Source organism: Adiantum capillus-veneris, chromosome 8 (genome assembly GCF_014529385.1).
Source record: "Adiantum capillus-veneris isolate H3 chromosome 8, ASM1452938v2, whole genome shotgun sequence".
Classification (NCBI taxonomy): Eukaryota; Viridiplantae; Streptophyta; class Polypodiopsida; order Polypodiales; family Pteridaceae; genus Adiantum; species Adiantum capillus-veneris.
Genome location: NC_140938.1, coordinates 76591781 through 76609453, shown reverse-complemented (window position 1 = coordinate 76609453; position 17673 = coordinate 76591781). Strand labels below are relative to the sequence as shown.

The window sequence follows — 17673 nt, the reverse complement described above, 5'->3', positions numbered from 1 at the left end:
TTTGACTTTTTGGATAGGGATAGGTAAAAAATCACAATTTTCTACCTGCTACCATATGTAGTGGTCAAAATAACTTGAGGCTTGGGGTGTGCATAGACATTGATAAGATAAGAACAATGACCTTTTCAAAGTCAAGTTGGGATAACCAGATCACAAGATAGCAATTTAGTGTCAGACCGGGCTCCGACACTGACAAAACAAGTGCTAAGGGGCTCTGCAAAGCTCCAAAAACTACCAAACTTGGGGGACATGCTATTTAGACTATGATAAACGAGACCAAGTGTTGAAACCTTAGAAAAATTGGCTAAAACACCTCTGAGGTGGAAAATCACGATTTTCTCCCACAGAGTGTAACCATTCAGGTTTTGGATTAGGCGAAGACACTCGGATATAGTAGATACCCTGTAGACCATAAGTAACCCTTTGGATCATCAAAAAATGTAAATATCATATCATTAATAAGAGATTCTGTAAAAGGTTAGTGTTATCTACTGAAAATACTCTGGTGGTGCATAGTTTTGAAGCTAATTCTATACAGATAAGAAGTCAAGTACACTGGTAATGTGAGGAAGCAATCGTCAATATCAGAAGAAAAGAACCACAGAATTTAGGTAATTGGTTGGGTTTTAGCCTTTTATCTTGTTCATAAATTTGAGGTCAGGACATAGATAGAGATCATGAGGAAATCTAGTAAGTCGAGGATCCACAGAAGAAAGTAAAAACCACAGCTATTCTAGACAGTGGTGCTAGCGTTGCCATTGCAACCAACGCAATATGGAAAAAGTGGGGAAAGCCTGCTTTGCAATAAACCAAATTAAAATTGCAATTAGTTGATGCACATATTGAACAACCGATAGTAGGAATACTGGAGCAAGTCGTAATGACTTCTTGTGGAATAGAGTATAAACATACCTTTGCAGTAGTAGATTTTGGTACCAAGAATAACTATGATGTTATTCTAGGAAGGCCCTTCATGCGTCACTTAAAGATGGTTTAAGATTGGTGCTATGACTACATCTACTTATGACATATTGGTAACACCCATTAGAACAATTTTGAGGTCTTTTAGAAAGCCTTGTAAGAAATTCAATTTCTCTCTCTAGAAAATCTTCATAAAATACACTTGCATTGATTGAGTACTTCCCAAAGATAGCTAGACACTCTGAAAAGTGAATCGATAATTGTAAACTTTTTAACATTAAATAGAAAATGACGTCGGTGCATGATCGCAAAATTATCAAATGGAGGTGAAATCTGATGGTTATGATAGCACCGATGCGTCCGAAACACCCCAAAACCTTGAAAATGACGCACCCTTCTGCACAAACCCAATTAGAGGGTTTTGTTTGGCACTCCTCCCTCTCTTGGTGTCCAATTCAGACAAATGACCAAGGGCCCTTCCAAAATTAGAGGGTTTTTCTAGCATCCTCCCTCTCCCGACGTCCGATTCGAAAAAATGAGCAATTGTTTTTGAGATTTTGGGGCGTTTGGGAGGTGTTGATAATATCAAAACCATCACATTCCACCTCTATTTGAGAGTTTTGTGCTTGTGTCAGCTCATTGATGACAAAATCTATATTAAATGAGCGACATCTACCGCGTGAAAAAGACATGCTTAATGAATGAAAAAGTGACAATTTGGTCATCATTAAATGAGTAGATGGTGGCTTTTGACATTTTTGCATACATAAATCTATTTTTCAATGTAACTTTGGGCTTTCCCTCATTGGAGAGTCTCCTTTTTCTCTCTCTAACAAAAGGCCCTCCAAAAGACCTCAAATTTGTTCTAACGGCTCGCATTAACATGAAAAATCATAGCTATCGAGACGTAAATAGGACTCCGATCAAAGATTTTGATTCAGCTACGACAACAAAAACAGAAATACCAGCATGGCTAAATATTAAAGCTCACATATGGATGTGTCGTTGTTCAGAGTGTGGAAGCCTTGCTAAGGAGGATGGTAAAATAGACAGGTGTTTTGAAGATTCCGACTATCTACCACATCCCTTTCCAGAAGAGTTGATGGAGCCACTAGAGTGGACTAAAATACTGGCCACCTTATATGTGTGTGTCAATAACGTCACTCATACTCGCTTTTGTGATGAAAATTGTCTTGACATAAGTCCAATCTTCATGATAAATATAACGACAAGTTAGGAAGAACAAGAGATCAAGAATGACTCAGTAAGAGAGCTTGAATTGTCAGTTCAGTGCTCAGAATCTAGGATGTGATTTCTCTTCGGGATTTGAACACTAATGATGACTTAACAACAACTCTGACTGATTTTAATGATGATTTTATATTAAATATTGTTGGAGGGGGAGCGACTCACACACCCATGAAGTGCATGCAAACACTACCTAGATCAACATAATGTCAATTGAGGACACAGATGACACGATAGGCACACGGAGGAAATCTCTTTAGCTCGTCAGGCTGAGACCATCCTACACATACAACACTCTGGAAGGCCAACTAAACCACAATCAAGAACCTCACTGCTCTCAACTACACCACCTAGCCACATACACACATACGGAAGGTAACTCACCTAATCATTCCAGATTCGTACGAAACTTAAGGAACACCATCCCCTCACTAGGATACACCTGTCCCTAAGCTTCTACACTCAAAACCCTCACTCTAAACCCATCTGCGGAAGACGCGTAGGATGACAGAACAGAATTTTGAAAGTGCCCGAAACTGAAATTTATGAGTACCTATGCGTAGCTTATGTCGCCACGATTCTATAGACTACTAGCACGCAGAAAATAGACATCGTTTGATACACTTACGGCCACAAATAGCTCGTAGATGCGTCGGCGTGTGCGCTTCATCTCGCGTGGAATGCTTGGCGTTGTCGCGTATCTCTGAGCCTACAACAATGGTGCAGTCGGATCTCCAATGTGTTGAGCGAGCCGGGCGTAGCGAGAGGATGAAGCTCACGCTCACTCTCTTTCTCTCTCACACACAGTAGACGGCAACGCTCAGTTTTGATTATGATAAAAGTCTTTTTACAAAATGACCTAGGTACCTTATATACTAAGGCTACCTTAGGTTTAACCAAAAAATGGGGTTGAAAGGGTCAAATGGTTTTGTATTTACAATCTGGAAGTGCCATTGCACCCCGGCTTTTGAAACTAGAATAACTACTCATTACAAATGACGTTTATAGCCATAATCTGCAGCATTTCATAACTCGCAAAAGATAAGACTTTGGTACGAAACTTGAGTTATGTTGTGTTGTTGACCCAGCGGTCAACATTCCCCCCTTCCACGTTCATGTCATCCACGACATGACCTGATTGTCGATGGCGATGTGGTCTTTGCTGTCGTTTTGTTGTTGGAAAGAAAGTATAGACTATAGCCTTTGCAGTAGCTTGTCTTGCTCGTCCAATCCGATGTACATAGTCTTCACATGATTCAGGAAAATCATAATTGATGACGAACTTTATGTCTTTCACATCCACGCTCCAAGTTGCAGCATCTGTTTTTGTTATTATAGGTCTACTACCAGATCTAAATTCAAAAAGAACCCAATGTTGTTTAACTTGACTCTTATCATCATGGATAGAGAAAGCTCCATCCATCACTTGCTCCAGCAAATCTGTCAATTTGGAGTATTTGTGATTCTCAGAAACAACTTCTACAATCTATAGAATTGAGTGATTGGGTTTCTGATCTTGTGAGCCAATGACAACTTTGTAAGGATTTTGTAGAAATTGTATGGCTAAACCCTTAACTTCTTTAGGCCAAGTTGCACTCCAATGCAAAGTCTGTCTGTCAGGCCGAATCCCGGACTTAATTATTCTAATTTGAGGTTCAAAACCCTGCCGAGCATTCGATGCGCATTATCAAGGACAAGCTTTTGATATCCTCTGATTACCCTTATGTCTACTCTTTGTCATTGAGGACTTCTTTGTTCTTGAGTTATGTTGTGTTGTTGACCCAGCGGTCAACACTTTGCTGTTGTTTTGGCTTCATCTGTTGCACTGCTTGTATCTTTGTCGAACCACAACAAGAACTATGATCCATTAGAGCGGACTTCTATCAGCATAACCATTCATCTTTTGAGATCCTCTGATTATTTTTATGTCTGCTCTTCTTCATTGGGGACTTTTTTGTTCCTGTGCAATAATGTTGTTAGTGTTGTCTGCAGATTTGTCATTGTAGGCCATTCTTCGACTCGCCATTGAGGAGAAGTATGCTATGATATGAAATTGGTGCTCCAATTCATTTGTCAATTGTTTTGAGTAGCATTTCCTTATTTTTGATGTAGAAGGAGTATGTACAAGAGGATGGTGATAGGTGTCTTTAGATTAGGGTCTAAAACCCGGATGACCAAAGGGAAAAAACCCGGTGGGAAAAAATGCCTTCGATATACGCTCTTATTGGAGTTGAGCAGTTGAACGTGAAATACATGTTCGTGCTTGGGTGAAACACGGAAAGAGTGCCTGATGCAAGTGCCAATTATGGGACACTCTATATGCATATGAGAAATTTGTCAACAAAAGCATGCAATGTGAAAGAAGGAGATGATGGGTGTTTCGAGGAATAAATGTAGCACGTTGTCGAGAAATTTGCGGTCTTGCCAGGAAAGCACCGGGCTTATGGCTGTGAGAGTTTGTGAGAGAACTCAACAAAAACTATATGAAGGAGTTAAACCATAGATGCCATGAAGACTAGGGTTTGGAAAGAAGTTCAACCAAAGAAGACTCACTCTTTCTCTCTTGCATTCACACATACAAAGGAAGAACGCAAAAGAGAATGTCAAAACAATACGAAGATGAAAACATCAAGGCTATGGTCATAGCGTATCATGGGTAATATGAAAGGGTTAATGGATGAGTTAATGGCATTCAATCTTGGCTGACCAAATAGGCTACGAATTGTTCTTTGGAATTGTAGTTTTGTGCTTACCATAATATATATATTTTGTCTAGTGATTGGGATTAATTGTGTGTACAAATCCTCTTGGTTCATAACAAGATAACTACGCTTACATCAAAAGAAAAATTATAGTCTATGACAGGTAGTATGATGGGATCCGGTGATAGAAGTATTTCATTGAGCCTTTCAGGGCCGAAGAGAAACACTATACGTTGTTGAAAGTGTATTTTACGGCTAATCCATACGTTAATTCTAATAGATCGTACAGAGTGAAAGCGATAGAAATTATCATCATGTGGGTTATTCATCTAGGATAGTATGTGAGAAATGTAGATATGAGAGAAGTGAAGAGATGAGAAGTTTCCCTCCCAAGCCCTATTCTTGCCCGTAGGCAATAAGGATACTGCGGGGAGAGATGTACCTGTAGCAAAGAGAACCTAGAGAGGATGAATTACTAAGAATGAGAGAGATAGGCTTGGTTAAGGAGATGAGATTAGATACATATATATATATTTTGGATTAGAGATGAAAATAAAAACAACAAGAAATCAAGAAAACATCAATGTAGAACACATCTTACTTGACAAACCCTTCGGCACCATTATTGATGGAGAGAGAAGAAGAGTGGATAATTCCACTTTGATTGATACATCAAGTGCAAGACCTTCTTTGATTAGAGTTGATCTTCCAAGGTTAGCTTGTTGCAAGAATGGCTAGTCTCCCTCTAGGAGAAAGTGTAGGCTTGGGCTTATGTTAATGGCTAAGTACAATTAGGCATTACTACTCACTCCCTCAAGAATTCCTCTCCTCAATGGCTTGAATGCTTGAGTTCCTTCCAAGGAAGAAGAGGCCCCCTTTTATAGGTGAAGGGAACCCACAAGGGTTTACACAAGAAGAGAGGAGCCAGTGTGAACAGGAATTGGAAAAGTTGGAAATGAGCTGTCCCTGCATGATGTGGGCAGACTGGGGTCCAGTATTTTGATCATATCTCCTCAACCGTAGCTCCAAATAAAAAAGTAAAAATATGAGCAAAAAATTCAGCTCATTAGCTACGATTTTCATTTTAAAATCATTCTCCAATTCGGATTGGAACCTTGTGTAAAAAATTCATCAAAATAGGGTCCATTTCTGGCAGCAAAAGTCTTCATGTGGTCCCCTTAGCCTAGACTTTCATTTGATTCCAAAGGACACCTCATGCCATATGAAATCATGACATTGCTCCTTGACAAAGTTTTGTAATCATGCTTGCAATAATGCATTAAAATAAGTGTATCTTTGAAATCATGCCACCTAGTGTCCCACTAGGATTTGATTCTCTCCTAGTAGCTATTTAAAAAGAAATATAAAAAAAGTATAAAAAGTACATAGAATATATATATATTGGAGTTTACCCTAGATATAGGATTTATCTAGGGTGTGAGATGATAATGAAATAGTAGAAATAAAGAATCAATGCTTTTTGCCCCAAGTTAAAGAGACGGAGCTATTGATGCTTTTCCCATAGTATTTTCTGATGGTAAAGTAAGGATATGTTACCCTTGAGAAAAATAATAGGATGAGATAGAAGGCTCATTATTATACTTAAATATGCATATGTACATTATAGGAAAGATAATTATGTATCTAAAAAATTACAAGATAACTCTTGTAGCATGCGTTCCCACTATGTACCTATTATGCATACACAGTCAATGCATGGAAAAGATTTATGTTGTGCAAGATGTGGGTATAAGCAATTTGCTTATCGGCATTTGTTGGAGAGGCTTCCTTTTCTAAGCAATGTAATGGTCTTTGAAGCTCTTGTATCGTTGCTTGATTGAAGAGACTTGCTCTCTTCTAACTGTACTGTAATCGTAGGAAGAATTGTAAGAATTCAAGCGGCGATGCACTGACAACAGTTTTGTTGTTCTTCTTTGGGACCCATTTCTTTGCGATTCTTGGCTGTTTTGTTGCTGACGCTCGTTTGGGAACTCATACTTGCCCGTGCTTCGTTTGTGTTTGAAGAGACTTCTTTGGGATCCACCTTTTTGTTGTGTGAGTCAACAGTGGTCTTTGCTTCAGCCCTTGTGCGCTTGGTTGGTGACGCGATTCAGGCTTTGAAAGTTGATACTGTGGTTGTTTTGGAATCCAAATGAATTCCTGACTTTTTTGTGCTTGAATCAACTTCTTTGGAGCCCAAACATGAGTTGTGAAAGCTTGCGACTTTGTGATATTCTTACCCGCTCGTGCACGCTTTCCTTGTTTTTGTTTTGGTGTTGGATCTTGTGATTTGTCATTAGAGATCTTTGTCTTCTTGATCCATATCTGTTTTTGGCCAATCTGGCTTTTTGGTTTCTAGATTTGTCGAGCTTTTTGGCTTTGACTTGTTGTCCTGTTCTGTTGACTTTTTCTAGCAGTCCTAGGGGCTTTTCCTTGTGTCCGTCTGCAAGCTGCAGGGTCATTCGTGTGGATATCAAGGCAGGTTTTTCCCATTTTTTCCAAACCTCTTTGGTTGCAATGGCCACGCCAGCTCCACTGTTCTAGGATCTTTGTCCAACACTATGTATGTTGGCAAGCCATGATACTTTAAAATTTGAGATCTAAAGTGGGTTGCCATTTGATGTGCCTTAGTAGTCTTTATGTGAAGATTAATGAACCTAGAAAGGCTAGGAACCCCTTGGGCTATCCTGTGCGTCCAAACCATGGACTGTAGCTCCAGCTCTCGGTATAATTTTAAGAAATCATGAAGTAGAATCTAAGCCTTTCCCACACTAAATAATTAAACAGAAAAATATTTGAAGGAGCTACCATGGAGAGGTAGAGACCTTAGTCATTTGGGTACTATTTGAGGAAGGATGACAAGGATATAAGTGTGTTGCTTGTATAGCTAAGATAGATATAATATTGAAAAGATGGAAACATGCCCGATAAGTGTACATTCTAAGGATACGAACGTTTGTATGACAATGTGATCAGCCTGACTTGTCTTCAATTGATTTCCTTGTCTTAAAATCGTATAGCTAGTAAGATAGTATGACCTTGGAAATGTACACTTACTGAAAGGTTCCGTGGGCAGTTGGACCCGGAGGGTTAGATAGGCGGAGCTGATCGCAAAATTTTTATGTTTCTCAAAAAAATTCTTCCACATGGGAAGAAAATACAAGCATGAAATGTGAATAGAAAACATGGGAACGAAGTATTGTGAGTAGTAAGTAACAACACTCCTCTTAGGGGAACGTGATAATTGTCATGCCCAAAACCGATCAAGAATATGGGATTTTCATCCTTGAACCAAGGAGGATCACTAAAATGCTTCAGTTAGGTTGGTTGTGAATGATCGCACAACCTAGTTTGATGGCTTTTTTGTTGGGAATACGAGGGAAGGTTTATTTGAACAAAGGAGAATCGAAAGCTTTAGGATTGTTTGAGATCCCCTTGGACTGACATTGGAGGAAGGAGGAGTCTTGTCTTTGTGTTGGTCCCAAGAGGGAGGGATATTCCAAAGGATTTTAGGGAAAGCTAGACCTGGACATGGCCCTCACAAGTGGTATTAGAGCATGGTTTGAACTTGGGCAGGATGAGACCTATTTATTGTCCTTGGAGTTTTTTTTTAAAGCCAATGGGGATAAAGTTGTGAAGGGAGGTGTTGGATTGATTATCAATTTAGTGGATGAGCAAGTGATTGCACTTGTGGATTGATGCTTAAAAGTGTTCCAGAATTGGAATTATAAGTGAAACTTTACTTGTTTTCCCTTGGGCTCAAAAATAAATAAACATAAAGAAGAAGGTCTGGTTTTGTAATCAAGATGAAAAAATAAAATTCTATAAGTATTTTGGGAAGAAAAAGGATTTTTGACTAGGAGAGGATATTTTCGTGGTATATATTGAATATAATTTTGAAATTTTAGATGGCTTGGATTTCTCAAGAACAAGAAGTTTATAGAATAGTTCGCGAGAGAATAGACACAGCCACACGAGATGAAAAATTAGCCATATTAGAGCATTTTGCCAAAAAAATATCTTTCCAATAGAAGGAGATACCCTTCTGAACAAGAAATGGATAACCAATGGATTGAAAGAAGTTACTTGGATAACCTATGGAGTCAAGTGCACTTTCTGAACAATCTACATCTTGCCATGTGATGAAAGAAAAGTTAGGATTTGGATCCGATCGCCGATATTGTATTCTTAAGTCTTATGCCCAAATATCAAAGAAAGCTACCACTTTTAGTATCCAATTTACCCTATGAAAAGATGTATATATATCCAAATCAAGATGATTTAGCTAGACCTTTTTCACACTCTCCTTGGAGAGAATTTGGGAAAGCCATGATAGTCGGCCCATTATCTCTCTATGAGGTTATCAAGGATTATGTACCATTCATTATATGGATCTCTAAACTTGGAATCGATTGTATTGAATATTCTCTTTTGAATCTAATCTTTTTGAAAAAAATATATCTTCTTGTTAAGAAGTCTTTTTGTTAATTAAGAGGTTGATGCCATATATAGTAGCAATGCTACCTCGTCAAAGAGCACGACAAGTAGGTGCCTCAACTGTAGGACTAGCAATTGTAGCTGCAATCTTTTGATCATCAACCCTTATATCTGACAGCCGTACAACACACCTACAAGTAGGCAACTTCAACGGCATCAAGTGCTACACCTAGATGAATCATGTACTACACCTAGATGTATCAATAGAGTTCTAGCTCTTGATCTTCCTCATGAAGCTGCCTTCAGATTATTAACAAGTACATTATCAATTATAGAGTCAAGTGCGACAGCCAAGGCATCTCGCACGCATATAATTGAAGTCTTTGCTATCAATTTCTTCGGTTGCAAGCCTGTCATCATGCTCCACAATCACTACTTCATCATGATCACATTCAATGAGAATCTCATCGCTATGTTCTTCAAAAATGGCGTTGGTAGTGTCAGCCATAGTTTCGCTTCGTATTTTTCATATCCTGACAATGGAATTGAAACCAATTAGACGGAAGTCAAGATGACAATACAAAGTTCAAACCCACGGACTAAGAAAACAAATCCACTTAATGTGCACACATTTGGAGAGACCAATCGTGAAGAGAAGATTGGTCCCGAAACCGGTGCCCCTTGCAGTATTTTTTTTCATTAATTGAACTCATGCGTAGCGCGTCAAGTACAAAGTTAGCCACTGGCTGCCTAAACGCGAAAGAGTGCACTCTGAACTTATTACAATTGCGCTCTAGAAAAAAACGTTTTTTGACTTTTTGAAGTTGTTTTTGGCACTTAGAGACTATTGCTTTTTAGCTACTTTTGGTCCTAAATCCACTCAACAGAACACTCTAAAAATCTCACAAACTGCTAGGAATTTGATGATGTTGCAAAAGAAAATGTTTATCTACTCCACAAGATCTATCTTTTGATGCAAACAAAATTTCATTTCAGTATGTCTCGTGGTAACTCCCGCATCCTCTTGATGAAATAGATTGTGTGGAAGAGGGCCTTGACTAGCATAGGTGGGTGGCTAACTCTGATATCACAATATCACGCCGTACCAATGGCTTGCTACGGAGCTAGTGTGAGATCATGAATATCTGTGGTCTCTCAATCTGTGTCCACGAAGCGGCTAATTGGACATGGGCAAGCGGCTAACAAGGCGAGGGCCCATACTACTGCATCATACATCAAAACTGGGGTGACCAAAGTGTCAAAGAGCCACTCCGTGGTGCAGGGCTCCTCAAAGTGTGCCAAGTGACATCTCCGCTTTAGCATGGCCAAGGCCGTGTATCCTTACGCCAATCTATCTGTAGTCGCCTTTGCGATGGCAAAGTGCCTTGGTGGGCTGGTAAAGGTGACTCCCAGATATACATAAAACTCCGCCACCTCTACATGACGTCCTACCAATGTAAATACCGCAGCTCTCTGAACAGCCCTAGGAGTGTGGAAGATCATAACCTTGGTCTTCCCAAGTTTCACGGCAAATCCTCTTTGAGCACAAAAATCACCAGAGGCACTAAGGTGGAGATCCAAACCCTCCCATGACTCAAAAATCAAGATAATGTCATCACATATAGCATGACATGTCATCTCCTCCTTCCCCACCCGCTCGCATTATGCAATCCGAGATCTCTTCAATGTAGAGTTCGAAAAGAGTCCAGGAGAGTGGGAATCCTTGTTGCACACTCATGGTGCAAGCAAAAGGGTCTCAGATACCTTCCAGGCAGCACCCCCTCCCAGTCACCCGCTCGTATATAGCATATATGGCCCAAATCATCTCACATGGGACCCACAAACTTTGAAGGTGTCGCAAGAGCCGCTCGTGGTAGACTGTATCAAAAGCATTGTGAAAATCCACAAAGCCGCAGTGCAACCTCTTCTTTTGTGCTTTTACCCCATCAATGAGGCCGCACGGAACAAAATTGTTATCTATGGTGGAGAAAGCCCATCTGAAACCTGTCTGGCTTGGTGAACGTCGCCTTCCAAGTCTTCTAATTAACGTTCAAGTAACCCAACGGTCCCCTAACTAGCCTATACGTGCACTAATTTGCCATAATTGTGCAGCTTCCAAGTTCCTTTTAGCAATTTCCTAAATATGCGTTCCTATTTTCCTTACGTTACTATGCTTCGTAGTCCAAATATATCTGCCTTCCCAGTTCGTAGTCCAACTCTCTAATATGCAAGATTACTCATGTATGCTATCCAAACATGCTATTTATGGTTAAAATCTGAGTTCCCATATACATTTTTAATGGAATTTTTAGCCAAGATTATCAGCACGCAATCATAGAGTTCAAAACTCACACATTTTAGACTCATTAGATAAATCAATCACTCATTGGGTTTCAGATTATTGAACATTGCAACTAGAATCATTGAATAGATTTGCAAATTTTTCCAATGAAAAGCACCAGAATAATCTTGTAATGATGTGAATTTCTATTAAAATGCCAAAAACTGTCAATGATTCAATTTCTCTTCCCAAATGCCACTAACCATGCAAAAATGTGCAGCATTTCATTTCCAAGTATGCTTTAATACAGATAAGTCTTCAAATAATCAGATTTGTTTTCAATTATGAAGCTAACAATGCAAATAATGAAACTAGCAATACTTCTTTCTAATGTTATGAACTTGTTTAGAAATCAACAAAAACTAACCAGTGAATTTTAACTTTTGATTGCGTGTATTTTGCTTTCTGTCTCCGTCTGAATTCGAGCAGCGGCTCCTCTCACTTGAAAGTAAGTCACTCCGCGGAAAGACTTTGGATTCGTTTACCAAATTTCACTCTCTTTCTCTCTTCTCTCACTTAGCAAGGTATTTATTCTCTCTCTATCTCACTCATTCTCATACACACCACTTTCCTGGCGGACTTCTTTAGAACCCCATCAAGTCCCTTCAGTTTCTTCCCTTCATTCAGGGTGCAACAAAGACAACCCCTACTGGACCCATCCTGCTCTCGATTTTTAGACAGAGGATTAATTTTCTCTTTCTTTATGCCTTTTACTGTAGCACTATGCTTGCAAAGAGTAACACATACACAAACTCAAGCAACTCGATACACACAAGAAATCGAAAAACGCAATCTCTCTCTATCTTTCTTAACTTCAACATATTGGCAGTCTATTCTCCCTCTCTGTCTTTCTTCAGCGCTACCCCAAATTCATTCTCTCTCCTTAAAAACACACAGGTGTTTCTGATTGGTAATCTCCTCTTGCTCTCAACCGCACTAGGCTTAGCCTGTAGCGCCTTCTCTTTCTCTCTTACTAATAATGGAACACACACACACAGTTACCGTATACAGGGAAGCCTCCTCCACTCCCTCCTCCTCGGGCGCGCGAACTCACCAGGCAGCGTTTGGCTTCAGGCGACTCTCCATACATTCTCCATGCAATCAACACACACACAGTGAATCAAATGAATAGATATACACTCAAGAATTCACAAAACAGAAAATCCCTCTCTCTGTCTTTCTTCAGCGCTACCCATTTCTCTCTCTACTTTCACTTACTGTGTATGCTATATTATGCAAGCAAGGATAACACACACTCACGCACACAGAGAGACCTTCTCAAGCTGGTCAGTACACACACAGTTAAGCAACCGAAATCTCTCTCTCCTTCTTTCTCTCTCTAAGAAAAACCAGCGCTATACTCTCTCTCTCCTTCTCCTATCTGGAGCGCCCCTTTCAGGCTCCCTTTTTCTTGGCAAGAAACTATCTCTCTCACCTCTTCTTGCTCTCGTGACTCCCCGTTTCTCTCGCTGGCGCCCCCACCTTTAACTGTTTTTTTTTACGTGACAGTTTTCGACCTGCTCAATAATCATAAAAAAAACTTTTTTGTAAATGAGTACCCATAAGTCCTTATTCCCACTACACACAAAAAGTTATTCTCGAAATCTTGTCCGGCAATCGCAACTCGGCTCTCATCGACTCAGCCCTTCCTGGCGTCCCTCAAACTCTCTCGTGACTTAGGCAGGCTCGTGCCTCCTGTACTCGGCCTCTTTCAGGTTTCTTCTCATCTTTAGTTCAACTCTCATCCACTAAATCTTTAAGGTCTCTTGGGATAATTTCGTAGGACATTAAAACTCTTTTCTTTTCTCACCTCGACTTACTGCAGAGCAGGGCTCACCTTTCCTCTAACTCTCAACCCGCTCGGCAAGGAAACCTAAAACCCTTGTTCACAGCTCGTCTCTCTCTCTCATTATCTGCCCCAAAAGAAAGTTGGCTTCTTTCACGTTCTCTCTCTCTCCTACACTTCATACTCAATAACCTTGCGGCACACAGTCCTCTCTGTCAATATCGCACTTATGCTTGACACTTTAATTATAAGCTTCCCGCAAACAATGACCAATCATTCAAATTTCAATGGCAGTTATATGCAACAGTCATAAAATCATACTAAACAAGCATTATGATGCGGTGATTTACATGCATATGCTCCTAATATGCCCATGCAGGTTCCCAAATCAATGTCAAAAGTTTACAATTTTGGTGTAGATTGATGGGTCTACATTCCCCCCACACTAAAATTTGAAGTCGTCCTCGACGAAAAAGTAAATAACTTGGACATTGCCAAAAACTTCTTGACTTGCTGCAACATTTCCAGCTTGGCAGCCACACTTTGAAAAATAACTGGCTCCTCTCCTTAACTGCGAACGCCCTCGTGAGCATAAAATCTGAAACACATGACACTAACACCAGTAGTCTGTCCATTCTTACTTGATTTAAAACAAGAACTAGATTTGTTTCAATCAATAAAACCGTTAATCAGTCAATCAGTGACAACTCAGTGACAAATTAATAAACACTAAACATAGTTATATAAACATATTGGGCCTAGGAAACGTATATACCGTCACTAACTAGCATTTACAAAGATTTAAAAATCACAAACCTAAACCTCACCAATAGCAACTAAAATTAATAATAAAGTGACTAGTTAATGGAATAACTATAAACCGCCCTAGGCAAGACCATAAATTTATTACTGTTTAATAGCAAGAACGACACCCCTCCATGGCGCTAGATCTCTATAGAGGTAAACAAATTAAGCCCTATATTATAGAAACTATACAGTATTCACATCTAAGTGGAAATCACCGCCTTTATTTCATTTCCCTTCTTTTGAATTCCCAAGTTTTTTTTTTTTCATGCATTCTTTTTCGTGTTTTTGTCTGTATTTTGATTTTTATAGTAAGCCACATCAGACTTGATTGTTTTTTTTTTCCGCACACATTCCACTCTCACTGCTGCGTCGAGCAGGAATTATTAGCACTTACACTTCCACCCCGTACAAAACCTGGCTATGGCTCGTGGCTCTGTCACTAGAGACAAAGTGGATCCACCCACCTACCAAACTTGTACGGCGACGGTCACACAACATATAACATATAAGTTTTGTTTTATTCTTCCCTTGGCTCATCACTAGTGTAAATTAACTAGCATACCGGCCATAATCTAGAGTTTAAAGGTCTATACTCCCAACCACAGAGACCTACATCACTTCTAAGGGATTGTTAGATCACCATTAAGAGCATAAATATATTGCCCAAAACTAGTTTAGCTAAAGTGATTCTATTAAATAATCACCTTGACTACCTTTCTCAGCCACTAATAGCTTGGTCACCGGTCAGTGATTGCTAAGTCTAGATAAAGGAAAGTTAAAAAGAACATATAAACCCCCTAGGCTAACAAGTCTAATATAACTATGAATAGTGTTGTACTAACTTGTCACTGACACATCTATTACAACAAGCACACAAACAATCAAAACTAAATAACTGAACAGTATAGTTAGAAGTAAACCACCTGGTTAATCTGCTTGAAAATGCTCCACTTTAGAGCTACATCCCCAGAGATAGCTTTGACAGTCAGCTCCAATTTGTAACAGGTACTTCTCCACAAAATTGCTCGGTTCTGCAAAAAGATTAGACTACACTCCCCCTAAAGGAATGTAGATATCCTACTCCTAATTTTTATGGGTTTTTGTTTTATTTGTTTTGTTTTTTGTTGTTTTTTTTTTTTTAGTGTTTTTGTTGTTTTTTTTTTTAATAAAATAGAAAATCAAGCATTAAAAGAAATGATTCTTTTTGGACTTTGTGAAACTTTTTAATTAATTTTTTTTAATGTTTTTGTGATTTTGTTTTTGTTTTTGTTTGTTTGTTTTTGTTTTTATTATTTTTTATTATTTATATATATATATATATATATATATATATATATATATATATATATATATATATATATATTAACCTCTTTCTACATATTACGAAATAGTGCAGGTGCATTGGCTAAGCCAAAAGGTGCTGCACGCTGAAGACCCCCTCCATAGGGTAAAGCCTGGCCATATTGGATTGCCGCATGCTGCCTAGGCAACAACACATGATATAATCCCCTAGGTAAACCCAAGGGTACCCCCTCATCCTCATCATCAAGAGTAATAAACTCCAAATCTTCGAGGGGGTCAGCCATGATGTCCTCATCTAAGACGGGAAACATCTCCATGAATGCTACAGGGTCATTTTCACAAAAATACCCGAAGAGCGTAATCAAAAACCGTAAATAGTCCCAATCATGCACCTCTAAATCAAAACCCATGGCCCACCATCTTAATAGCCATTCTACTTCATATAAATCTTCAATCATGCACACAATAGTCTCTATGCCTAACCCACGGACGAAAGGTCTAAACACAGCAAACAAATAGTCTAGAGATGTTTCCATGACTCACCAAGTAGATGGACTGGAATGGGTGTGGTGGTGGATGAGGCGAGAATTCCTGCCATAGAATAACCCTTGTTAATACGCATTCCAAAACAAGTATGAAATAAACAAATTGCTACTACAACTACAACCCCCTTTTTTTTATGGTTTTACCCTTACGTCATTTTTTCTTTAAAAAAAAAAAAAAAAAAGAAAACTACGTGAAATAATGTTTCACTCTCAGACCATTGACTTTAAAAGGATCGAATGCTTTGTCAATGTCCTGAACTAACAAGGACCCATTAGTGAAGGTCCGAAGTATGCTAAAAGGGCCTAGCCATCGTATCTACAGTTTCCCAGGAAATTTATAGTAACGACTATCATAAATTAACACCTTATCATCTTTTTTAAATTTCCGAATTTTAATATGGCGATCATGCCAAGCTTTACGTCGCTTTTGCATAGCCTCAAGACTTTGTAAGGCTAGCAAGCGCATCTCGTCGAGTTTAGTCAAGGTAAATAGCCTATCTTTTAAAGACTCCTCTTCACCAAGTCTAGTAGATAAGGCAACCCTTAAGGTTGGAATCTCCTTTTCGATTGGGAATATGGCTTCAACACCATAAACTAAAGTGAAGGGTGTATTTTGTGTTGTTACCTTAAAAGTGGTGCGATAAGCCCATAATGCCTCTGGTAATCGTTCATCCCAATCACGGCGGTTATCGGCTACCGTTTTTGTTAAAATGTTACCCAGAATTCTGTTGGTAACTTCCACTTGCCCATTCGCACGTGGATAATAAGGTGTAGACTTTCGATGTTTAATTTTATAGAGCTCGGTCAATTCCCTAATAGTGTCGTTGAGGAAATGAGATCCTCTATCGCTAACCAGCTCCAATGGACAGCCAAATCTTGTAAGGATATCCTCATAGAGGAACTTAGCCACATCTAAGGCTCTATCAGTTTTCAGAGGCTTAGCTTCAACCCAGTTGGTAACATAGTCTGTACAGACCAAAATATATCGATTAGAACGATATCGGGATGGAGGATCTATAGGTCCTACAAAATCTATTCCCCACTTCTCAAATGGTTTCAACGCTAGTATTGGTGTTAACGGCATTGCATATTGAGCAGTGGGTCGACTCGCTGACATTTGTCACACTTTTTACAATGTGCAAAGGAATCCTTATAAACAGTCGGCCACCAATATCCTGCCATCAATACTTTTCTTGCAGTCAATTCCCCTGCAAAATGGCCTCCACAAGGCTCATCATGTAATGCCTTTAAAATTTGATAAATCTCATCCTCTCTTAAGCATCGTCTATAGATTTGTTCACGATGAAAATAGCGATATAAGAAACCCCCCATTAATGAATAATGACGGGCTTGAAGAAGTAGTTTCTTCTTTTCATGCTTAGTCGCTTTATGAGGATATTCAGACGTGCTAAGGAAGTTAGCTATATCGGCATACCAAGGTAGCTCACTTTCGACCAAAAACAGGTTAGCATCGGGTAAGTTATCATCAACTCCCCTCTCTGTATCATCAGTGAGTAATCTAGAAAGATGGTCAGCTAACACATGTGACTTGCCTGGTCGTACAACTACCTCAAAGTCAAATTC

General features: G+C 39.2%; 1 protein-coding gene across 1 annotated transcript; it reads right to left on the bottom strand.

Moving 5' to 3' along the window:
* Window positions 1–15615: 15615 nt before the first annotated feature.
* Window positions 15616–16002, bottom strand: LOC147452397 (uncharacterized). The gene has a single exon (XM_086518936.1). The coding sequence runs from the start codon at window positions 16000–16002 to the stop codon at window positions 15616–15618; it is 387 nt and encodes a 128-aa protein (XP_086375062.1).
* Between the last annotated feature and the right edge of the window lie 1671 nt (window positions 16003–17673).

What these genes read in the sequence shown, in the direction of transcription:
- LOC147452397 (XM_086518936.1), bottom strand. Translation starts at nt 16,002, where the DNA reads ATGATTGAAGATTTATATGAAGTAGAATGGCTATTAAGATGGTGGGCC.